This window comes from Marmota marmota, unplaced genomic scaffold, assembly GCF_001458135.2.
Source record: "Marmota marmota marmota unplaced genomic scaffold, marMar, whole genome shotgun sequence".
NCBI lineage: Eukaryota > Metazoa > Chordata > Mammalia > Rodentia > Sciuridae > Marmota > Marmota marmota.
In genome coordinates this window covers 5,484,920-5,510,001 of record NW_026000026.1, presented here as the reverse complement: position 1 = coordinate 5,510,001, position 25,082 = coordinate 5,484,920, and the positions used below count along the sequence as shown (strand labels likewise).

Below are 25,082 nucleotides of genomic sequence, written 5' to 3'. Positions count from 1 at the left end.
TCCTTCTGTGCCCTCCTTGGGGCCTGTGTGCCCTCTGTCTGGAACACGCTGCCCTAGGACCTGGCTGCCTGTCTTGTTGTTTGGATTCGTCCCCGAGGGTGACTTTTCTTGGCCGCCTGGTCTGAACTGAAGGAGTCGTTCCTTCATTTTCTGTTGTTTTTTGAAATAAACTTTTTGCGTTTTAGAGTCACTTTAGATTTCCAGAAAAGTTGTGAAGACAGTGCTGAGAATTCCCACGTCACCCGGCCTGCGCGCCCACCCCACCCCGCTCCTAGCATCCTGGGTGCCAAGCATTGGTCAGAATCCGAGTCGGGGTGGCATGTCATTACCAACACAAGCCTTTGCTGTGTTCAGATGTCCTTAGTTTTGCCACTGAGGCCCCTTTCTGTTCCAGGCTCCCCTCCGCCATACCTGGTTGTCTTCTCTCCTCAGGCTCCTGGCTGTGACAGCTTTTCAGCCTTGCTTTCGATGACCTTGACAGTTTTGAGGCGTGGGCCAGGCGTTTGGTAGGTTGCCCCTTGCCTGGGTTCATGTGGCGCCTCTCAGGATGGATGGCGAGTTGCTAACCTCAGGATTGGCGGGATGGGTTTTTTTTGGGAAGAACCCCTGAGGTACAGTGCCATTTCCGTCACATTAAGGGTGCCTGTTATCAGTGTGACTTACATCAGTGCTGATGTTGACCTTGGCCACCTCGCCTTGGTGACAGTTCCTTCGCTGTTCATATGGTGTCCTTTGGAGGGAGGTCGCCCAGGCCACACTTAGAGTGGGGGGTCCACTCCACCTCCTGAGGGCGGAGGAACTAAGGAAATTATTTGGAGCTTTTCTGTGTGGGAGGTTTTTGTTTCTTCTGCCCTCTTTGTTTGTTTATTTAATCCTTCATGTGAGTGTGAATTTAAGGATAATTGGTTTATATTTTGGGTTGTGATACAATGCTAATTATCTATTTTATTGCACATTGTTCCCATTTTGGAACCCCCCTCCCCATAACTGGGGATTGAACCCAGGACCCCTCTACCACTGAGCTACATTCCCATCCCTTTTTATTTTTTATTTTGAGACAGGGTCTCACTAAGTAGTGGAGGCCTTGAACTTGAGATCCTCCTGCCTCAGCTGCCTGAGAGCTGGAGTTACGGCATCCGCCACCTCACCTCGATCTGTTTCTTTCTTTTTCTTTTTTTCCTTAATTGGAGAATGGTATTAAAAATCAAGATCTGGGCCTGGGGACATAGCTCAGTTGGTAGAGTGCTGGCCTCACATGCACAAGGCCCTGGGTTCAATCCCAGCACCAAAAAGAAAAAGAAATCAAGATCTGTGTGCTGGGCATGCTCACGGTTCCTGGGTGTCTGTGCTTCTAGGTTCTCTGATTGACAGGAGGGAAACATTTACCTGTGTGGTTGCCAGGGCATAGGCACCTGTCTGTCCATACTCCTGCATGGACCCATCTGTGTTAGCTAAACGTGAGATCATGAGATCCTGCACTTGACTTGCAGGCTTTCCCATTCCTACACGGATCAGCTGTAGCCTCGTCCCTTAGTTGAAATCTCCCCTTCAGCAGTGAGAAAGGTGGCTCCTGCTGTCTGCCCTTGGTGTACCATGTCCTGGTGCACAGTTAACCTGATCTGTGACATACAGCTTGACGAATGACCGAGCGAACACTTGGGGCTATGACTCAGGTCAAGATGATCGAGCATCGTCAGCTTCCAGAAGGTTCCTTGATCGCTCAGATATTGCTCTCATACTGTATTTGTTGGTTTCTGTGCCAGAATGCGGATGCCTTTTTTAGAAGGGCCTGGGCCTCCATGCTCACTCCTCCTCTCCCTTCTGGGGTCAGGAACCGCAGAGGTTTCAAAAGCCAAACTCCTCCAGCCAGATTCCCTGGTTCTGGGTTGCCTCCTCCCTAGTTCAGTATTTATTCTTTGTGGCTTGGTTTCCCCACCTGGGGATGACGAGGACATAGGGTTAGTGCTGAGGTGAAGTGGCCCACCTGTAGAGTGCTCAGAGTGGAGTTGGGCCGTGGTGAGGGCCGAGGGGCTGGCCACCGTTGGAACAGGCTTGCAGAGACGGGCGTCCTCCTCGCTGTTCTGCTCGCCCCACATCTTCAGCCTCTGGGAAGAGGGTGTGCAGGGAGATGGGAAAACGGTATCCCGACTGACCCCTGCTCAACAGGGAAGGATCATGTAGGGTGGCCCCGCGGACGGCTTGGGACCTCTGTCTAGATCCCGACCCCGGGCACCGCCCTGCACCTGCCTGTCCTGCGGCAGTGGGAGAGCGCTGCTCTGTTGCTGGCTGTTTGGGATGAGCTCCCAGGTGCTCTGTGCCTTGAGCTTGGGTCCCTGGAAGGGCTCACCTTGTTTTGAGGGCGACCTTCCTCTTTACTGGGCGTTTCTGGGAGGCTGTCCTTGGGCAGAGCTGAGTGCTCTTTCCTGGGGAGGGTGTCTGTGGTGGTGGCTTTTGTGTCCAGGACACCTTTCTCACAGAGCCACTGGCACCCGGGGAGGTAGTGACACATGTAGTGACCTGGGCTTGACTGGGTTGCTGAGACCTCAAGAACCCAAAGGTGACATTTGTTTTTTTGGTACCAGGGATGGAACCCGGGGTGCTTACCTACCGAGCCTCACCGCCAGCCCTTTTTGGTATTTTATTTAGAGACAGGGTCTCACTGAGCTGCTTAGAGCTGTATACACTAAGTGGCTGAGGCTGGCTTTGAACTTGGGATCCCTTCCCTCAGCTTCCTGAGCGGCGGGGACTTCAGGTGTGCGCCACCGTGCTTAGCCAGTGGGACATTTGTAAAAGTGGGCAGGACGGCCGTGGAGCCTGATCTCTCTCTGCTCCAGTTACCACCGGGTCCGCGGCGCAGGGCTCCTGACTCGGTGAACGCTGGCTACTCCTCCAGCCTGCTTTTCTGTTGGGAAAGTCAGTGCTCTGGTCCCACATGACACTTCCCATCTGTGTTCTTTGGTGAGAGCCGTGGAAGCCAGCTCTCGTTCATTAGGATAGGAAAATGGTCGTGGGTTTTCACCAGGAAGGCCGGTGGTCTGGGTGGCTCTGGGGAGTGGAATCAGTCTGTGGCCTCTCATGGACAAACAGAGTCTGTGTGTCATGTGTCTGTCCTTTGGTTAGGGAAGGCACCCACCAACACTGTCCCCTCCAGGGAAGAGAGAGTTCTAAAAGGAGAGGAAGGGACCACCTTGGCATGCGGGGAAGCGGGTGGCGGTACTCTGCTGGCAGTTAGGAAACAGGGTGGGCCGTGCTCCACTTGGGAACCTCGGACACTGCTGATTGGCCCAGAATTCTTTCCTCCTCCTCCGGCGTCTGCTCCTTACACCTTCCAGGTTATCTGACTGGATTTCCACCTGCGCCCTCTGCCCAGCGAGCTCACCTGTTAACCACGTCCCAAGTCCCCCTTTCCATTACGCCAGCCTTGGCATTTTTCAGGGTGTTCACTTCTCAGAAGACAAAGCTTTCAGGGTTTCAAGATGACACTGGACATTTGTGTCCAAGGAAGTGTCATCTGGATGCCAGGGGTGTTTGCGGGGCTCATGTTTTGTGAGCACTTACTGGGCTCACAAAAAATCTGCAGATGACCACATTTGGTTCTATGATCATGGCTTGGTGTAGGTACGCTGTCCCCGTTTTATAGTGAAGGAAATCGAGGCTCCTGTGAGTCGACAAGAGTAGCAGTACGGTCAGACTTGGTCTTTGGCTTTAAGCCAAGGGTTCTGAGTTAAATACGTGTAGGGCCCAGCAAGCAGGTCGGTGGCATGTGGGATTCTGGGGGCTTCTGTGAATGGGGGTGCTTCCATTTCGTTGTTGACCCCTAGGGATACGGCCTACCTGGTTTAGAAATGTGGTAAAAGAGAGAGGAGAGATGTAGTCTAGGTACACCAGCTTTTCAAAGACTGTGGATGAATTCAACGAAACATATCTTGAGATGGAAGTGGCCGAGGACTGTCAGTTTGCATTCTCTGTGTTGGGTTGGTCACAGCAGAGTTCTTGCCGGACTTTGGGCACCCTATGTGTGAGTCAGGACAAGCCCCTGGAAGGCCTGGCTCTAGAAGCTTGAAGAGTGATGGGCGCGGGTTGAGTCCTGTCTCTGTACAGGAGGCACGGTCCTGCCATGCACCGTCCTGCTGTGCATGCATTCACAGCACCGATTGTGGTATGCGTTTGCCAGGCTGACAAAGCTGAAAACATTTTTAAAAAATGTCTGTGTAATGTCACCGGCACAAGGGAGTGAGCCACTTGGAAACCAGGCACGGATGCAGCGGAAGCCTGAGATATTAAAATCCTGCACGGTACCGTTGTTGCTGAGATCTGCCTGGGTAGGAGATGTTTTCAGAGACAGGATGCTAGAGAATATACAATTATAGCAATTTGCTAACCAGCCCCAGACCTTAATTAGTACAGGATCCTCGTTTTCATTGTTGTATGTAAATTAAGATTCTCACAAAGGGATTGCTTATGAGGATGGCTCTGAGATAGAGACCTTCTGTCATTTTTCAAGGAAACTCTTTTAAGAAAATGAGACCGTAAACACTTTGTGTAGAAGTGCTGAGAATTTTTTTCTTTGAAGAAATGAGCATCGTAATTTCAAGTCTACTTTGCCTTTTTTTGACTTCTCCAAGTAGCACCGTCCGTGGACTGTGCACTAGAGTGTATTTGTGAGTTAGATAACCACCAGATTGTTCCTCTCCCAGCAAGATCTGAAATATCCCGGAACTTGGAAGATGCCTGACTGGAAGCTGGGACGTGGTCCACCCTCCCTGCACGGAGCCCCGTTGGTGACGCCTGAGTGACTTAATTTAGCTTTGGGGTTCACTTGCAGAAACCCTGTGCCACGTTTGAAGCCTGACCCTGGGACTTGTTTGTGGGACTGTTACTATTCTGAGGGACTATGGTCAGAAATAGACCCTTTTTAGCCTTAAAAAGGAGCCCCATCTCTTTCTTCCTCCCAATGCCTTGAGTATACCCCAGGGGCCCCCGAGAGCTTTTAGAGACCCTGACACTTTTTCACTTGAAGTTTTGGGTAATGTTACAGGTTGAGTGTCCTTTGTCTGTAATACTTGGGACCAGAAGCATTTTGGAGTTGGGATTTTTTTTTTCCTTCAGATTTTGCAATATTTGGGTGTGCATAATGCGTAGGTATCTTAGACGGGACCCAAGTCTAAACAGAGTCTAACAGAGTTCATCACTGTTTCATACGCATCTTGGGCAGTATCTTTAGCGGGCCTCTCTTGCGACTGACCTGTCACATGAGACCGGGTGTGGAATTTTCCGCTTGTGATGTCACGTCAGCACGAAAAGTGTCGGATTTTACAGCATCTTGGGTTTCGAGATGTTCAACCTCTACTTCATTTGGCTACAGTGGATTTTTTTTTTCTTTTCTTTTGACATGGGGTCTTGCTGTGTTGCCCAGGGTGGTCTTGAACTCGGGGCTAAAGCCATTCTCCTGCCTCGACCCCCTGAGTAGCTGGGACCACAGGTCTGCGCCTTGGGAGCTGGCTCATATAGTGGATTCTTTACCAGTGACCTACGGAGCACATTTGGGAAGGCCATGGCTTGTGGTGGGAGTGAGTGCAGTGCTGTAAGGTCCCCAAGGTCCCCTTCAACCTCCTGGGAACCCCTGCCTCACCCTGCACTCCAAGGAACCTAGAGATCAGCATTTCACAGACTGGAAGAAACACCTTTATTGATCCCTGCCTCTGCTGTCCGGTGTGTGCCTCGATTCCATCCTGGACACGTCTTCTCACAGGACTTTGAGGACCACGCAGTTCTAGGTCAAGAATAGCAAATCCCACCCCTTGTTCTATACCACTGACCTACACCCCCTGTTCTCCTTGGTTTTTAGGGTAAAGATCTCCATCCTCAAATCCTCATGCACTGCCCCTGCCCATCTTCCTGGCCACCTCACTGGCCTCCTTACTGCCTGTATTCCTCTCTTCTTCATTCACACTCCACCTTACAGATCCTTGAAAGAGTCACTACTGGCCACAGGGCCTTTGCTCATACCTGGAAGCTCTCTCCTCCCCTTTCTCTCCTTGATGCCCCTCCCCGCCCCATCATTTAAAGCTCTAGGAGAGGAAGAGTTCTGCCTGTTGTTTGGGTCCATCCTCTTAACTAGTACTGTGCCTGTTGCAGGTGGTGCACGATGAGTCTTTATTTTGAATGAATGACTGAACTTTGTCTATCTGATGGATGGAACTTTGATCCTTTTGGCTTGGTTTCTAGCATAATCCAGTGCCTGGAAATACTTCCCTGGCTCAGGTGTCTGTTCTGTGTGCTACACCTCGTGGCTTATCTTTTTCCTCCAGGGACGTGGGACTGTTGGACATGGCCCCTTCCCTCTGATTGCTTTCCGTCTTGACATACTGTTTCTGCTGGGCTCTTTCTAACACACAAATCCAGGTGTGTGTCCTGCTTTGTGTCCGAGGGCTGCTGCGGGTTGGGTGGTGCAGAGGCAGACTCCTTGTTGTGTTGGGGACGCCCCGCAGGGCTCTGCAGACTGGCTGCTTGTGGTCCTGTGTTGTGTCCTTGCTGAGCCGCCCTTCAGCTCCTTCCAGGCTGCGTCTTCCTGAGGACACCTTCCCCTGGTCTTCCATATCCCTGGAGACTCAGGCCCTCCCTCCTGAGCCCTTGATTCACATAATGTCACTCTTGAAAGTGATTAAATGGCCCAGGAAGGGAATCCGTTTTGATCAGACATTCTTAGGCTTACTAAAGGTCTGAGAAGTTTCAAGCTAGACTAAAGGAGGATTGAAAGGCAAGGCCGTGTCCGCCTCCGTAGGCCTTGAGTTCACCTTCCAAACCCTCCGGCCGTTGGGATGGGGCCTGCCTGTGGCCTGGATCTGGGTCTTCGAATCAAGCTCCTACTGCCCAATATGGCAGCCACAGGATGGCAGTGTGTGTTTGAATTCACAGTTTGCAAAACCAGACCTCTTTCCTGAGCGGTCCTAGCCCCGCACAGCAGCCCGGCGGGGCTGGAGGCCGCCGTAGTGGACAGCACAGATGCAGAAGAGACCTAGAACAGGGCCGCCATTATAGCAAGCGCTGACCGACCGCCCTGCTCTGTGGTTCCAGAGGTGAATGGGCTCATTGTGAACTGAGCCGGGCCCAGGGCCGGGTGGATACTCTGCCTTGAGTTGACATTTTGCTTGATGAGATCTCTCTTCCCATCTTCCCAAGTTGGCATTTCTTGCCCAGGTCCTGAGCAACTGCCTTTTGCCAGACCCCAACCGAGGTTCCTCAGGGGGATGGATAGCCAGCTGCCCTCTCCTGACCTCCTTCCTTCCCTGCTTTGGGTGTGTTTCCTGTCCCTGCACACGGTGGGGGGGTGGGTGGGGTGGGGGGAGGGCGGTAGGTCTGCTTCCTGTCCCTGCATCCCAGGGGTCCAGCCCTTGCATCTCTTGACTGTGGGGCGGTCACCTCATAGTAGCTGCTGAGTACATACCTTTTTCAATGAAGGGCGTCTTCCTAGAATTAAAATCAATTTTAAGGGGAAAAAAATGGCTTGTTGGGTTTTTCCTTTCCAATTCCAATAAACTCAGTGTCGATCTCCTTGCAACAAGTCAAACCACTCAGAGAAAAAGCGAAGACCCCTCTTTTGGCAGGTGACCATGGTTAACCGTGTGGTGGGCGTGTATCTGGACTTCCGCTCCATGTGTAGACAAACCTGTTCAGATCACAGGACGCTGAACCTGAACCCCCACTCCGCGTCACCCAGTCCTGCTTCTCTGGCCTCCACTTTTTGTCATTGCCCTCTTGGCTGCATCTTCTCCCTGCCCTGTGAGAGTCTACAGTCCCACCTGAGGGCAGCCGTGGCCAGTGCTCTGTGTGGAATGGGGGCCCTGCAGGGCCTGATTTGGTGACTTCACATCTGGTTTTTAAAATTTAGGTTCTACTTTTCTTTCTTTCTCGTTTTCTTTTGTGGTGCTGAGGATTGACCCTGGGGTCTCGCATGCACTTGCTAGGCTGGTGCTGTACCACTGAGCGTGCACCCCTAGGCCCTAGTTTCTGCCAACTTTTTTAAAAAATCAAATCAATTAATTCAATTACTTTTGGGTACTGGGGGGTCTAACCAGGGGTGCCTGACTGCTGAGCCAGGTCCCCAACCCTTTTTGTCTCAATAAGTTGCTGAGGGTCTTGCCAAGATGTCGAGGCCGGCCTCCGTCAGCGCCTGAGTCTCTGGGTCACAGGCCTGTGCCACTGTGGCCCAGCTGCCCATTTCAAAAATTTAGAATAGCTGATGTCCTGCTGTGGGGGCTTCTGTTGGCCACCACCCAGGCCTGGCTGGGGGTTCCCCTGGCCTGAGTGCCAGTGGGGCCCTCCTGGATCACTGGCTTTCCTTGTTACCCTGGTGGGGCTCTTCCTTCCTCACCAGGCTGACCTGGTTTGTCAGCCCCCCCCCCCCAGTGAGCCTAATTCCCTTCGTGGCACTTCAGTCTTTGGGGACCATCTTTCAAACCAGTTCAATTGCTGTGAAGAGCGAGGGACTGTGTGGTAGGGTAGGTGGGCATCTGTGAAATCTGGACCAAGTCTGGGGGCTGCAGACGCTTCGCCAGGCTGAGGAGGCCTAGCGGAGGCTGAGGAGGCCCAGCGGAGGCAGAAAGGAGGTTGACTCCTCTCACTCCTGCGGGGGTGGGGGGCGGGATGGGGTGACAGGCTTGAAAGGCCACTTTGGCCTTGTCCTGGCTGCAGGAGGCTTCACTGTGCAGGTGCAGAACTGAGAATACCGGTGGCTGAGGACCTGGGGAGGTGTCCCCACAGAGATTTTCAGACTTAAAAGGCCCCTAAGACAAAGGGCAGGGAGGCTGGGGCCTCCGGTGCCCGCTGCCTCCTGGCAGGGAGTGTGTTTTCCCCGGGGAAAGTTACTTCTCTCTTTTTACTGCCCCTGATTCTCGGGAACAATAGCTCTCCCCAAGAGGTGGGATGAGTGGGAAGTGGGGGGCCAGGAAGCCTCCCAAGTCCCCTACCTTGGTCTTCCAGTGGTGAGTCCAAGCACAGCCCTGACACATTCAGGGTATAAATCCTCACTTAATCCCTTTCTTTTAGGGGGGAAATGGGCCCGAATGGCCCTGTGCCTGTGGAGAGGGGAATTTCCTGTTTTCAGGTCCCCTTTGGGCGGTTGGCTCCACATTCCTGCTCTTGTGGATTTGCTGAAGACATTCCTGAAGGCTGGGGAAGACAACCTGGAGTGTCCAGGTGGCTGGCGCCCCTCTGGTCCTAACCTCATCATCCAGATGTGTCTGGGGGCACCTGGCCAGGTTGTGTGCCCAGCTATGGACTGCAGCAAAGGACAAGCATGACGAGATGGAAGTCCCAGTCAGGAGGAGCACAATCAGCCAGGGAACTGGCAAAGGAGGAGAATCACTTATTTTACTTATTTATTTCTTTTTGATCCCAGAGATTGGACCCATGGGTGCTGAACCACTGAGCCCCATCCCCAGCCCTTTATGGTATTTTACTTAGAGACGGGGTCTCACCGAGTTGCTCTGGGCCTCGCTAAATTGCTGAGACTGGCTTTGAATTTATAAGCCTCCTGCCTCGGCCTCCCGAGCTGCTGGGATGACAGGCTGTGCCACCACACCTGGTAGTCCTCAGGGAGGGACCGCGACCCAGGAAATACCACAACTTCTGGATACTGCGATGAGGAGGCTGAGGCCAGGGTGGTCAGGGAAGGCCTCTCTGGGGAGCTGGTATTTGAGCCCAAAGCCGAAGTTGGCCAGTATGGAAAAGATGGCAGAGAACATTCTAGATGGAGGTGCATCCATGTGCAAATGGCTTGTCTGAGCAGCAGAAAGGGGGCCACTGAGGTTGGAGTTGAGTGAATGAAGGACAGAGAGGCGCAGGGCTGCTCGCTGGGGGCGCTGTAGGTCTTGATAAGAGGCTCTCAGAGGAGGGCTGGAGCAGGATGTGCCTGGTTTTGTTGAGGCAAGCAGACCAGCCGGTGGTTGGATAGTCATGGGACTGGAAAGTGGCAGCCAAGAAGGTTGGAATGAACGGGCAGAAGTGATGGTGGGGCAGAAGCACCCTTTGCTGAGCACCTTTTAGGTGCCAGGCACCCTATAGACCTGTCATCCTAACCCTGCCTCCCTCCCTCCCTCCCTCGCTCTGTGCCTCCTTCCCGGCACTGGGGATCAAACCCAGGGTCGTGAATGTTTCCTACCTCTGCCCTTCTTATTTTGAGACAGGGTCTTGCTAAGTTGCCCCTCTGGCCTCCAACTTGCAGTCCTCCTGCCTCAGCCTCCTGATTTCCTGGGATCAGGCCTGAGCCACCACACTCCCTGTACCCTGGGAGGCGGAGGATTCTTAAAGTAGCTTCTCAACAAGCCGAGAAGTGTATGAGCCCTGTACAAAAAGAAAATAGAGAAGTACTTCCCTTGCTGTACCTTCCTCCCATACATGATCACACATTCCTGATGTTTCTTTTTAAACCTTTTTTTTTTGGTCTAGAATGCAATCAGTTATTTTGAATTTACTAGCCATGTGACCATGGGGCTCTTTTCCTCTGGGCCTCAGTTACCGTGTCAATAAAGTGGGGTTTCTGAGAACCTACTGTCTCGCAAAATTGTGGTGAGTTGGAAGTAAGTCAATACTTATTTAGAACCTCCCCTCCCCCCAGCCCTGCCCCCCCCAGTAAGTGTTCAGCTGGGGCAGCTGTTTGTTTCTGGCCCTCCTCCCTGGAGGGCAGGCCCTCCCCTGATGCTGGTGGCCTGGATATCTGGAGTTGCTCAGTGACTATCTGTGACTGTTGCCTTTGTTTTCTTCCCTTTGAAATGCAGGTGAAACGCTGGGTGTCCTCAGCCCAGGCCCAGGCCAGGCCGGGTGCAGCAGCGGGTGGCATGTTTACTCAGGGTTAGGTCTCCTGCAGGCTCACCGGAAGGTCCTTGATCCCAGGCTTCTCAGCACAGTGGACATTATGGACCTGATCAGTCTGTCCTGGGGCCGCCCTCTGGGGTGTTTGCCTGAGTCCCTGGTCTCTGTCCACCACAGGCCAGCAGCAGCCCCTCTCTTTGTCTACCATATCAATAAAATGGGGTTTCCAGACGTTGCGGCTGGGTTCCCCTGGGGGGACCCAGTTGATGACCTCTGTTCCACACTGTTTTAAACATCTGAGTCCCGTAAAGGTGCCCCTGGATGGATGTGCGGTTGGGGGAGGGCTGCCCTGAGCTCCTGCTGTATACTGGATCCTGGGGATACAGATCCAGGGTAGGAGCACCTGGCGTGTCCTGAGTGCTCCATCAATCTGTTGTCCCTATCCCCCACTTAAAGTGTCGGGGCATTCAGGGGCCCAGCCCTTACTGAGTGTCCTAGGTCTTGGCAAACCCAGCGTGCCTGGCCCCTCCTGCACCTAGGTCTTGTGGCTGCCTGGTTTCTGAGGCCTTTGTGCCCTGACAGCACACAGATGCATCTCTGCATCCCACGATGTGGCTGACCCATGATGCTCCGTGTCCCACTCCGCCGTGGGTGGCCACTGCTGTGCATCCTGTCTGGCTCCCATGGCCACACTGCAGTAGCTGCCCTGTGGGCGGTAGGAAGGGCATCTCAGCATCGCCCCAATGGTGTCCTCGGGACGGGAAGCCTCCCTCCCTCCCTCCCTCGGCTCCATGAAATGTGGGCGATGTTCTGCCTCTGAAATCCTCCCTTCCCCAGAGGGGCGCCCTGCGTTCGCTCTGGAGGGCTGTCCCTTCTTCCTGGTCAGCATGCTCTTGTCTTCATTAAGGGGACTTTCCAGAGGCCTGCGGAGCGCTGCCCGGTTCCCAGCGGCTCCTCGGCCTTCATCTCCTCCTTTCCGAGGCGCCTTTCTTCCCCTTTCTTCTCGCAGACCCACTTCTGGGCTTCAGCTGCAGCCGCCACAGAATCGCCTTTTTGTTCTGAACGGGCCCTCGCGCCGCCACGGCTCCCACTGCCCCGTTTGAAAGCGTGGGGCACCTGAGCTTCCCAGAAGCCCGGCCGCGCGGTGGGGGTGGCACGGAGTCCCCGCAGCCGCGTGAATCACGCAGATGGGTCTCTGCCAGCAGAGCCACGGCCCTGGGACGGCCCGAGGCAACCGGTTCCTCCACATCCCCTCTGTGGTCTGCCCAGGGGCTGGCCGCCCTCTGTGTGCCATGTTGGAGTGGCCTCGAGGCCTGGCCTCTGAGGGTGGGGGGTCAGTGCTTTCCTGGAGCGGGTTGGGCTCTGCCTCTTGGTAAAGTGCACCGAGCTGGTTCTCCAGCAGGAGATCCCTGGCCACTGCTCTCGCCTCTTCCTCCCCCAGGGCCTCAGTCCAGCTCCAAGGAGAAGTGAGGTCGCTCAGGCTGCTGAGCTGGAAACAGAAGCCCTTTGGAAACCAGCCCCTTCCCTGGGTAGAAGCAGGTCCACCTCTTCATTCCAACTGCCCTTTGATCCCAGTTTGCCCCCTGTTGGGGGTGGGGGAGGCTGGGCAGGGCAGGGTCACTCCTCTGGCACCCAGACGGGCACCCAGACGGGCTTCTCCCTTCCAGGAGTCCGCATCAGAACTCAAAGGCAATTTGAGCAATTATTAAGACAATTGAAAGCACATTGAAAATACAAGGCACAGCCTGCAGTCCCCTTCCCCTCGTCACTCCTGGCCTGCAGAACAACTCGGACTCCTTGCTTATTCACCTTCACCTGAATAAATGGCCCTTTGGTGCAGTGCACTGAGGACTTGCAGCTTGGCTGTGCTGCTGTCGAGGGTGATAAATCAGAGGCGAAGGCTCAGGGACATGAAGGCAAGCCTCTGCCCCGGATGGCCTGGTCGCAGAGAGGTGATGGTGTCCTTGCCCCACCAGGCGACCTCATGTGTCCAGGACCAGGGCTGGCCTGCTAAGTGGTGACTCTTAGCCTGTCCTCTGCTTCTTCCTCCTCCCCCTGGGAGAGGCTGCCGAGGAGCCGGAAGCAGGAATGTCTGCAGAGCAAGCCTCTGTGTCTTTGGAAAAGAACAGGCCAGGCCCTCGGAGAAGCCAGGCTTCCTCCATGGCTGGTAAGCGTGCCCTCCCTGATTCCTGTGCTCGTTGTGGGTTGCGGTGCCCAAGTTGCCGGGGAAGTGACCCTCTTATCCCACTACCTTGTTTTCCCTTTCACCCCGTCTCCTGGTTCTGGGTGGGAAGCTCCCGTCACCAAGGGTGTCCTGGAGGAGCCACCAGGGCCATGGAGGAGGCCGCTGTCCTCTGACCTGGCAGGCCCAGGTGGGGCGGGCGCCGTGCTCCCCATGGGTTCCTGTGGCTCTGAGGCCGTGTCTCCCCAGGGCTGTGGAGCCTCACATGCTCCTCGAGGCTCGACTTTCTTTGCTCTAAGGACAGTTTCACTCCCTGCCCCCATCCTTTGCCCTGATTCCTGCTCTCTGCCAGGAGGAAATTCCGGGCCTTTTTTTTTTAAATGATGTATTTGCTCCAAGGTTCCTGCAGTGGGAGGCTGCTTGGGTCCCTGCTCCGTGTCCCTGGAGGGCAGCTGCTTTGGAAGTGATCAGCCCTGCTCCACCTCGCTGCTGCTGGGAGGGCAGCTGCGGGTGGTCCTGTTTGAGGCGGGCTTTGCCCGTGGTCACTGAGAGCTGTCTGAGCCTTGCCGAGGCCTCCTCTGACCTCCTCTGCTGCTGTTACCCGGGAACCCTGCATTTTTATGGTCTGATTGAAATGCAGAAATCCGTCCTGGCCCATTCCGCCTTCCACATGGACTGGTGTCTTTGATAACTGTGAACTGTTTGTTGGGTTGATTTAACTTGCACTTTGGAGAAGGCATGCTCTGCTTTGGGGGCAGGGTGGTGGTGGGGAGGAGGAGGAAGAGGAGGAAGAGAAGGAGCAATGATTGAGATAGTTCCTTGACTTTGTGCCCAGTCTTCTCCTGAAAGCTGAGCAAAATCAACTCATCTCCTCCTTTGGTGACTCTGCCCTTATCTCCATCTTACAGAACAGCCCAGAGAGGCTGAGTCGCTTCCTCACGGTCACACTGCTGGGGAGAGCACAACTATGTTCTGGAGGCTGTTAATGCCAGAGAGCAGTTTCCCGACCGCCTGTCTTTGTCATCTATGACCTGGTGCCTCTACTCTGTAGGATGACCAGTTGTTCCAGTTTGCCCAGGGTACCCTGCTGCGGTGGTGGACATGCGTGTCCCACTTATCTCGCATGCAGGCCCCAGCAGGCTTGTGCAGACGTCGTTAAGGAAATTTAACACCCACAGAAACAGGAGGCCTGGGCCTTGGCGCTTCAGCCCTTCCCTTGGAGGGAGGCGAGATTCCCTGTAATGTGTGTCATTTCCGAGACCCAGGAGAGCATCCAGTGCTGACTCAGGCCCTGGGCGTGGGTGGGACAGGGTGACTGGCATGGCCTGTCTGGGAGGCCTCGGTGGAGACAGGGAAGGGGCGGGGAGGTGACCCTGGAGCCCCCAGCCTCTTTTGTAGCACGCGGCAGGTTCTGATGCCACCGTGGGAAGATTCGAAGGTGAATGTGCTCCTGGGCGACTGTCGTTAGAGAATGGTGTGCCACCTTCACCCAGTTCCCACAACTCCTTGTGGGACCTTCCCTGCCCCCACAGCTGTTGGGGAAAAACAAAAACAAAAACAAAAGCAAAACGAGAGCCACCTGTTCAACCCTGGGCCCTAACTTAGCAAGTCCTCGCGCTCGGAGCCAAGGATGAGGCCCTGCTGGGGCGAGGTCCTGTGGTGCCAGGGTTGGCAGTGTGGGCCTCAGAGCCAGCACAGCTGCCTGGGTTCAGTTCCCAGCCTGCTACTCAGCAGCTGTGCCCTCTTGGACAAGTGACCTGGAGGGAACCCCAGGGAAGCATTTTAAATGGTGCCTTGTGCTTATTGCATGTGACAAAGGACAGTCTTGGCCGTTAATACCTGCGGCTCAGGAAGGCTCCGAGGCCAGGCCTGCTTGGAGGATGGATCCCCTCAAGTCAGAACTGCCGTGGCCGGGCAGGGGTGGGCAGGGTTGTTTCTGGTGGCTCCCAGTTAGGTCTGGGGAGGATCTCATCACATGCTGGGCTCTTGGTACCCAGGAGACTTCCCGTATTCTGAAGATCTCGGGGAAGTGGGGAAGTGTCACCAGCCAGGAAACGTGTGCTGCTTCCTGTTGTAGGCCAAGCTGTTTCCCAGAGTCATTACCCTGCCCCTCTCCAGCCCGGTTCACCCGGATGATCCCTCCCAGGCCAGACCTACCCGGAGGGCGGGTGGGAGCCCAGGGTTGCTGGTGGGCCAGCCCCATAGAGTCACCAGAGAAAGTGGCCAGAAAAACCCAGACCGAAACAGAACCAAGAAACCCTTCAGATCAAAGGTGAACCCTTCCCCGCGCCGCAGTCCAAGTGGCTGTTTGTCATCCTTCCAAGTTCGTGGATGAAATGTGCTTAGCAATACGGCCTCGTCAGAATTAAATCATTAAAGGAGAGAAAAAAAATTTGACTCAGCCTTTTGGAAAAGCTCCCCGTGGTGGCTTCGTTACCATGACGACAGCCAGATTTCTACCACCATCTTGTCACCACCCGAGGCCTGGTCTCAGCCAAGGGCTTACGTCAGAACTGACCGCCATCTCCGTCCGACCTCTGAAGGGTGTGGGGTCCAGCGGACGTTTCCTGGGGTTTCTGCCTCGGAGCCTTCACCGGAGGCCCTGCTCTTGCCAGATGTGTCTGCTGATTGGAGGCTATTAAATTTCTGCCCCTTGGATACAGCCACTCAACTCTCATTAACTCTGGGGGGAAATCGGGGCCTTTGTAACCGCCGACAATTGCTTTTTTTTCAAAAAATTATTTATGTTTTAAAAAACATTTTTAGTTGTCCATGAATACAATACCTTTATTTTGTTGGTTTAGTTTTATGTGGTGCTGGGGATCGAACCCAGGGCCTCACACATGCTAGGCAAGCGCTCTGTCAGTTGAGCTACAACCCCAGCCCACAATTGGGGTTTATATGTTCTGATGAGACTGGAAAGTCGGGGGTACTCTTCAGTGTGGTGACCCTGGGCCAGACCCGTCCTTCCACGGTGCAGGACCCCAGTTTCCTCTTGGTGTCCTGGTGGGCTTGGGCAAACCTGGTTGGTCGCTCTAAATGGTTGACGGGAATATTGATTTCTGGTGTTGTTCATGGAATTAAAGGAGTTTGAAGTCCCAGAGGGACTTTAAGATCTTCTGGCCCCGTGGTCTTGATCTCTAGGACACCTGAGAAGCCTGAGTGGGCTGTGGCCGCTTGGCCCAGGGAGTGGTGTCTGTGTGCAGGACACGCCTTGTGTTGGTGGTGGACTCCAGGGAAGGGCTTCACTTGGGTCCCTTTCCTTCTTCCTTCCCCACTTTACAGACCAGGCGCTGAGGCCCTGAGAGGGAAAGACACTTCCTAGGGCTCTTTGACATAGCCTCATTTTCTGGCCTGGTCACCTTGCCCGCCTCTGTTTGTGGACCCCAGACCAGCCCCTGCAGGGTGATGGGAGGTGGAGGAGATGCCTCCCCAGGCACACACCACCCAGAGCATCTCAAACTGGGCGCATCTTAGTCCCTGAAAGGCCATTGAAGAGGGTGGCTGGGCCCTGCCCCAGTGTCTCTAATCCTGTAGATCCAGAGCAGGGCCCCCAAATTGTCATTTCTAGTGTATTCTCAGGTGCTGCTGCTGCTACTGCTGCTGGTAACCATCACCCCAGGGGACCTCAGTCACAGAGATAACAGGGTGCCAGGGGGAGCTGACGCTGCTCCGGCCCCAGCGGCCACCTGAGCACTGGCTGGGCTGGTCTGATCACCAGACCCTGTGTGTCTGGGGACTGAGGGCAATGAGTGGCAGGTGCTGGGTGGTCCTTGCAGTGAGGATGAGCTTCCCTTCCAAAATCCTCCTGAGAAACACTGAAAACCTTCACTCCCTCTCCCACTGGTGAGCTTTTCTTCTCTCACAATACACTTGAAAACACACCAACCAAAGCCTTTGCCTGATTGCTCTCTCTGTGTGTGTTTTGTGTGGCTGGGATGGAACCCAGGGGTGCTTTGCCACTGAGCTACACCCCAGCCCTTTTTAATCTTTTTATTTGTTTATTTTTTTGGTTCCGGGGATTGAACTCGGGGAGCACTTGACCACTGAGCCACATGTCAGCCCTGTTTTATTTAGAGACAGGGTCTCACTGAGTTGCTTAGCACCTCACCTCGCCGTAGCTGAGCTGGCTTTGAACTCTTGATTCTTCTGTCTCAGCCTCCTGAGCCGCTAGGATTACAGGCGTGTGCAACTGGGCCCGGCTCCTTTTTATTTTTTGAGACAAGATCTTGCAAAATTTGGAGGCTAACTTTGAACTTGTGATCCTCCTGCCTCAGCCTCCTGAGTCAATGGGATAACAGGTGTGTGCCACCACTCCTGGCTCAAAACACCTTTCTTAAACTTTAATACTCTGACACTTGAGCAGAGTATGAGGGTGTATTAGAGTCATGTAGCACAAATCCCAAGCGCCTTCTGTGGTTCTCAATCCAGTCCCAACTTTATCACCTGGGACTTTTTTTTATCCTGAATTGGGCCTCCTCCTTCGTTCATCAGGGACTTTGGTTCGCACCTGCTGCTTTCTTTCTTTCTTTCTTTTTTTTTTAAATGTGTAACTGAACTTTATAAATACTTTTAATCTCCCTTATTTTGATAAAGGCATCCAGGCTCATAGTGAATACAATACACAGAGGTATACAGTGAAAAATAATCTCTCTCTGCTCCCTACAGGTCTCCTTCCAAGGCGGCCACCTGTCCCCATGTAGAGCCCTGCTGTACTTTTGTGTTCATGTGAGAGTCTTCTGAGGATGCACAAGCACCGATGTACAGTCACATCCTTACAGGTCCCTTAATGTGCTGGATACCTGTTGCTTTTACAATGTGGCACCGAAGCTTGACAATGTCAGTTCATGGGGAGGTGCCCTTTGGATCCTTTCTGGTTTTGCAGTGCTAGGGAACACGCCAGGGCCTCGCACATCCCCGGCCCTTTTTGATTTTTACTTGGAGACAGGTCTCACTAAGTTGCGGAGGCTGATCTTGAACTTGCCATCCTCCTGCCTCAGCCTCCCGAGTCACTGGGGATGACAGGTGTGGGTCACGGCACCGGGCTGCTTGTCTTTCTCAAGGGCTGGAGCATTCCATTGTGTCTGTGGACTGACTCTTCGTGGACACCTAAGTTGTCCAGTTCTGGGCACAACCCACGGTGGCTCAGTGGGATCCTCTTGTTCCCGCTCTGCTCCAGGAGGGGACCCTGGAGCCAGGCAGCGTGGAGAAAGTGAGTTTTCCCGTCAGACAGTGGAGAGGACCCTTCTGGGAACGCCCTTTTCCCTGGGGGACGGTCCCTACTCCCGGAGCCTGTCCCGGGTTCTGTCTTTTAGCTTTCTCACTAACTAGCTCCTGTGCCTCGGGGGCAACCCTTTGGGCTTTCTGGGCCTCCACTTTGTGTCTGTGGGATGCTCCTCCAGACCCTGGGCTCTTCACCCTCAGGACACCTGTGGTTAGCATTGAATTTCCTCTCATCACTGGTCTGCCCATCATTGGTTCAGAACTTTCTGGAAGCCTGGTGGTGAGGCAGGAGAGTCCGCTCATTGTCAGGCCTTGTGCACCCGCTAGAGGCTGCCTGCCTGCCCGCCCTCCCAAATCAAAGGGAGGCCTTGCATTCGGTGATGTTGGACCAGTCCCCCTCCTCTGAAGGCGGGAGATGGTGCAGGGTGATGTGCGTGCTGAGACTTGCCCGGTGGTGAGCTGCAGGAGGAACATCTTCCTGTATCTCACATCCCGTCCCAGCCCGGTGCGCGGGGTCTGCTCTCCACTCTCCTGTGTCTGTAGCTTTTGCTCTTCAGGATGTCAGCTGTCCCAAGCTGCGCCACTATTGTCCATAAGCCGAGGAGGCCACCTTGGGGCATGGGATGGACTCTGGTCCTTGCAGGTGAAGACTGAATGGATGGTGGTAGAAGGATGCACTGAGACACTGACTGGGAGGGAGGCTGGAAACGAGGGGGGTCTGGTAAGAGGGGGGCTGGTACTTTTCAGGCGAGAATCAATAAGAATGTAATTTGTATTGATTTCTTGGGAGGCAGGTCTCAGAGTGCCCACTGCTGACAGCCGGGAGAACTTTCCGGTGGGCAGGGTCATTCTTTTTACCCCTTCTGTTTTGTCAGCTGTGAGCATACACACAGCAGCGCTCCTTTTCTGCACAGAGCAAGGTGCTGTCGTTGCCCTGGTGTGTGGCCTTGGTGACCTGCCTTTCATCGTTTCCTGATTGGCCATTTTTGTGGGTGTGGAAAAGAAGTTCTTGGGCATGCGAACAGCGCGGGTGACTATGTGACGGCTCCTAGGAGCTTTGTTGCGGCCTTGTCAGCAGGGACACAGTCGGGACCGGTGATGAGTGTGCAAGGTGGAGGCTCATTCCCACCCCGACGTGGGATTGTTGCTCACTTTATCTGGTGTTGTCACGGCCTGTGGGCCATGAACTTTTTTTGTTTTGGCAACCAACCAAGATTTCATAAAAATATCATGTGGGAGTGGAGTGTGGTGGTTCATGCCTGTAATCCCAGCTCATTGGGAGGCTGAGGATCACAAGGTCAAGGTCAGCCTGGGCAAGACCCTGTCTCAAGATAAAATTTTAAAAAAGGGTTGGGGATGTAGCTCCGTGGCAGAGTGCTCCTGGGTTAAATCCATAGTACCCTCCCCCCCAAAAAAAGTGATGCGCATCCTTGACGACAACAAAAAGGGGGGCAGGTATATTCTAGGAGGAGGAGTATACCTGCAAATGACCTTGAGTTTGGGGAAAAATGCACCCCATCACACTCTCCCTCCTGTGGGACCCTGGCCACCCTGGTGCTTTAAAATGTGTGGTCCTGTGTGTCTCTTTCAGATCCTGGCTCTGCAGACAGAATAGCCCAGAAAAGAAAGTTCCCCAGCCCCCCACATTCTTCCAATGGCCACTCGCCGCAGGACACCTCTACAAGCCCCATTAAAAAGAAAAAGAAGCCCGGCTTACTGAGCAGCAACAGCAAGGAGCAGGTAAGGCCGCGGCCGGGCGCGGCGTGGCACGGGCCGCCAGCGGGCAGCCGTGCTCCGCTCCTCGGGGCCAGGCTTGGCATCTGTTCAGCAGGCTGCCCTGGCTCTGCCTGCCATTTGCATGTGCAGAAAGGGCAGCGCAGAGGGGCTGTGTGAGGTTTCCAGGGGTTCTCAGATCTGTTTGGGGACAGAGCAGTGACCCAGAGGAGATGAGGATATTGTTCTCGGGGCTGGGGCTTCTCCCTGGCTTCACGTTGCCGTACTCTGAGGACTGTTTTCCCGGTGGCCTGAGGATCTCCCCTGCTGACCAGTGCTGGGCGACACAGCTCCCTGCCGGTCTTGTTTTCTCATCTGTAAAATGAAGGGTGTGGGCCCCTGGTAGAGGCATGGCCCAAGGGTCACCTCCCCTTCTCCTGAGCACAGGCTCCCTGTCCCGTCCCCTTGGTTGACAGGATTGTCAGAGGCTGGGAAAACCTCTTCACCATCCTGAGTCTCATCTAGGGAACCTTCTGGCTCTAAAATTCTCTGGTGCAGCTTAGACATTCCAAATAGGGGACGTGAGAGCACTGTGGACTCACTGGCGGAAGTGTCCACCCCTGTGTGGACTGCGAGGTCAGGGGGCCTTGAGTGGTTCTTGAGCTGCGGTTCCTGGCGGCCCGCTCATCTGTTCTGTGCTCTGTCGGGCACTGGAGTGGGCCCTGGGGATGGAGGGTCGAATTAGACGAGATTGCTGCCTTCACGGGAAGAGCCCTGCCACGTTAAGTGCCCGGCCTGGGAGAGGCGTGTGTCCAGCGCAAATCTATTTTCATTCTCAAAATTATAGAGCGAACTGCCAGCTCTGCCTTTGGCCCTGTGACTGTGGGCACGTGGACCTCCGTGGGTCTGGTTTCCTCGTTCACGGAATTGGGCGTCCTGGCGCTGCTGCTCAGGCCCCGGGGCTGTCGTGGAGACTCATGGAGCTAATGGACACAGGGCAAGAGCAGAGTGTGATTTGACATTCGACCTGGGAGGCAGGCTGTTTCTGTGGCAGTGTCCTAGACCCCGCGGTCTGCTGCCGACACAGTCACGTGTGGTTTGTGAGCCCTCGAAATCGACCAGTGTCAGGGAGCAACTTGGTCTTTTCCATTCTGTTTAAAGTGACTTGGCTGCCTGTGGCTGGTAGCTGCCTCGTCAGTTAGGGATCCCATCGGAGGAGGAGCAACTGGGGGTCCCACGTGTGTTTTCAGGGGCTCTTGGAAAAAATACTTGGGGAAATAAAAAGCGTTGATGATGATACCGAAGCAGTGTTTGCCCCATGTCACCTGCTGTTGCAAACATTTGTGTCAGTCTGAATGTTTGTGCCAGGAATGGCCGTGTGCGTCACATTTTACAGTTGAAAACACAGAGATTGAAAGGCTCTTTCTGTCCCAGAAGCTGGTGAGGACCTGCTGCAGTTGCCCCGGAGCCATCTCAGAGCTATTAGAAAGAAAATGGCGGTCAGATAACCCTCAGCCCTTAATTAAGCCACCAGTTTGGCTTCCTGAGCCAATACTCCCCTTCCAGTTCCCAGGGAGTCCTGAGAGCAGATGTCCTTCCTGGCCGGAAGCTGTCCTTTCCTGTCCCCTCCCTCTACCCGTGCACCCATGCACACCCATGCACACCCACGCACACCCACTGTGGGAGTCCCCACTGTTCTCTAAGAATTTGCTTACAGTTCTTTCTCTGGAAGCCAATCCGCTCGGGTATTTGCTGCTTTGCCTTCTTATCCTGTGTGAAGACCGTTTCTGTGGCACAGAAACCTCATGACCAACTGATGTTTCTGTAAGTTGGTGTCCCCTGCTTTGGACTAGCAGCCTCAGAGAAGGAGCCAATGTGCAGGGCTGTTGTCACCTCAGGGCCTGACACAGGATGGGATGTAGAAGGCACTCGGCCATGGACACAGCAGAGCCAGGGCGGGGGACACAGGGCCTGAGCACACTTCCTGTCCTCTCCAGTATCCACAGATGGGGGAGGTGCTCCTCTTGGACACAGGATCCTTCCAGTTCACTGCATCTGGGGGACTCACCGGGTGGCCACATCAGTGGCTTTCTCTTTGAGCTTCAGTTATGTCCTAAAACAGGGTTTTGGACTAGAACATCCTAAGGTCCATTGCACGTTTGCATTTCTGATCCAAACCTCCAAGGCACAAAGGCCCAGAGACTTTTGTTGGCAAAGATGGAGAGACCTTCACTGAAACCGGAAGACGTCCCTGACCTTTGACCCTGTCATTCCTAACAGCATTTTTTTAAATGCTGGCAGAGTAGGGCCAGTATTCTTCATGTGCAATCTCTGTTTTCCTCATAGCGAACTTAGAAGAAACACTGGATACCTACTGTTTTTTTTTAAATATTTATTTTTTAGAAGTGGTTGGACACAATACCTTTATTTTGTTTATTTATTTTTATGTGGTGCTGAAGATCAAACCCAGGGCCTCGCACGTGCTAGACGAGAGCTCTGCCGCTGAGCCCCAGCCCTGGCCCCTGGATTCCTACCTCTCCTTTCCCTCCCCTTCCCCATATGTTGGTTTGACCAATATGTCATGATTTCTGTCAGTCACCAACCTGAGGATCGTGAGATTTCAAATAAAAGCTTGCATTTCTGGGTTCTTATAAACACTAAGTGTCTTAGCTGTTTGATTGATTGGCTGTGACAAAGCATCATGGGTGGGTGACCTACCAACAGCAGGAATTTCTGGAGGCTGAAGTCCGAGATCAGGCGCCATCACAGTTGAGTTCTGTGATAGAGGTGTGATAGAGGGTGTCCTGTGGTAGAGGGCGAGGGCCTCTCTGGTATCCTCCTGGATAAGGCCCATTCATCAGTGCTCAGAGGCACCACCTTCTAGAAGATAGCAACTTGGGAATTTTGAGGGAGACACAAAGATTTAGACCGAAGCACTCAGCAGAATCCAGCAACAGCCAGGGCTGAGTAGACTCTGCCCTGCAGACGCTGGGCTGAGCTGGTGTCAGCCTGCAGCCGCACTCCCCACCCCTCCCTAGAGTGTCACTAGCAGTCAGCTCTGCTCAACCCTTCCACCTCTGGGGGGAGGGGGCGGGACTTTTGACCTATGTCTCCCCGCCCCCAGGTTTTTTTCTGTTTCCAGTGTTCTGAAAGAAAGCCATTCTGGCCTTGTAAAAAACAGACCATGCATTTCCATTTTTGATGGAGACCTGTGATTATCAAGAGCTGAGCCAAGTTTAAGTGCAGCACTTTTTTGTCTCTTTTTCACGTATTGGGAGTTCAGGACTTTTAGAGGGAGGCTTTCTGTTCTTTTTTTTTCTTTACTTTTTTCTTTCTGTGGTGGTACTCATCAGACCCAGGGCCTTCTGAAGGCTGGACATTTGCTCTACTATTGAGCTGTATCCCCAGGAGGAGTTTAAAAAAAATTAAAAAAAAATTTTTTTTGGTATCGGGGATTGAATCCAGGGACGCATAACCACTGAGCCACATCATCCCCAGCCATATATATTTTTTTTTAATATTTATTTTTTAGTTATCAGCGGACACAACATCTCTGTTTTGTATGTGGTGCTGAGGATCGAACCCGGGCCGCACGCATGCCAGGTGAGCGCGCTACCGCTTGAGCCACATCCCCAGCCCCCCCAGCCATTTTTAATATTTTATAGAGACAGGGTCTCCCTGAGTTGCTTAGGGCCTCGCTAAGTTGCTGAGGCTGGCTTTGAACTTGGGACCCTCCTGCCTCAGCTTCTTGAGCCTCTGGGATTACTGGTGGAGCACACCTACCCCAGGGCGGGGATTTAAAAAGAGCTTTAAAATACTTTATTTTGTGCTGGGGACGTACCTCAGTGGTAGAGCTATTGCCTGCCATATAGGTGGGTTCCCTGGGTTCCCTCCCCACTATCAAAAAATAATAAAATAAAATAGAAAAACCTCAACCCACAAAGACACAAACTAGCACTTCTCACAGCAGTCCTTGCTTGGAGTAGGCAGCATATTAATCGCTGGAACAGTTGGTGGGGACCCCATAGGTTGGCGTGGGCTCTGCCCACCATCCCACTCACGTCCAGGCTGGTGAGGGTTCCTCACTCCGGGGTCCGGCTGGTTCCAGGGCTGTGTGGCTCTCACGGGCTTTGCAGTCAGCCCCACTCCTTTGCAAATGCAGGACAAAAGCTGATGCACGGTGCTGTCACTCATCTGTGCCACCTGAGTGGCTTCTGCAGGCATTTGAGCTTGTGGCCTCCCCTCTACCACACAAGTGCAGGTCCAGAGCACCTGTGCTCGGGTGGATGTAGACGAGGTGTTGGCGACTGCTGCCTGTGGCCCAGGAGCCTGTTTTTATAAAGTTTTATTAGCACACAGCTTTGTGGCTGCACTGCACGGCCAGAGCTGAGCACTGTCAGTAGAGACCGAGTGGCCTGCCAGGCCTCACCTCTTTGTAGAAAGTGTTTGCCGGCTCTTGGTGTGCACGAAGAGATTCCAGAAGTGAACAGAAGGGTCTTTCCCACTCTTCTTGTCATGCCAGCCCATGGAAGGGCAGAGAATAAGAACATGTGCTCTCAGGACCTGTAACTGTCCCATGATATCACAGGCTGTAACCTGCCTGCTTGGCTGCTTCCCTGTGGGGAAGAAAAAATCATAACTCATTTTGCCTGAAATGATTTGCTTTTAAAAGTGTTCCATGTTTGTTATCAGATTATTTTTATGGAGCAGGTAACACTTACAAGCAGCAGATAAGGAAAGGATCTGAGTGACAGGTGATTAATCAGACAGCTGGTTCTCAGCACCCAGGGCTGCCCCAGGAGAGGAGGGAGTCTGGAGACTGGGACAGCCACCCAGGACAGTGGGGGATGGGATAGTGACGGGGTGTGAGAGAAACTTCATGCTGAAGGATCAGTCACCTGGCTTCTGCTCAGTCCCCAGCATCAAGAAAACAAAAACAAGGCCAAAAAGATCCGGCTTGTGTTTGACGGTAGACATGGTTGCAAGTAAGGGAGGTTCGCGGTCACACTGCACTCTTCCTGTTTTATTATCATTGTTATTTTTTGGTAGTGGGGATGGGACCCAGGGGTGCTGAACCCTGAGCCACATCCCTATCCCTTTCTTGTGCTTTATTTATTTATTTATGGTGCTGGGGATTGAACCCAGGGCCTTG

The 25,082-nt window shown here is 53.7% G+C and overlaps 1 protein-coding gene across 29 annotated transcripts in view; it reads left to right on the top strand.

Moving 5' to 3' along the window:
• Positions 1–25,082, top strand: part of Zmynd8 (zinc finger MYND-type containing 8) — a 97,478-nt gene that overhangs the window by 10,035 nt on the left and 62,361 nt on the right. For 24 of the 29 annotated variants that reach the window (XM_048810805.1, XM_048810812.1, XM_048810814.1 and 21 more), the window contains one exon: positions 19,809–19,957. In XM_048810805.1, coding sequence (XP_048666762.1) covers positions 19,809–19,957 — 149 coding nt within the window. Of the gene's footprint in view, positions 1–443; positions 507–11,821; positions 12,693–12,788; positions 12,980–17,672; positions 17,834–18,183; positions 18,207–19,808; positions 19,958–25,082 lie in introns of those variants that run through there. The other 5 variants (XM_015479223.2, XM_048810809.1, XM_048810811.1 and 2 more) reach the window with 5 other exon arrangements.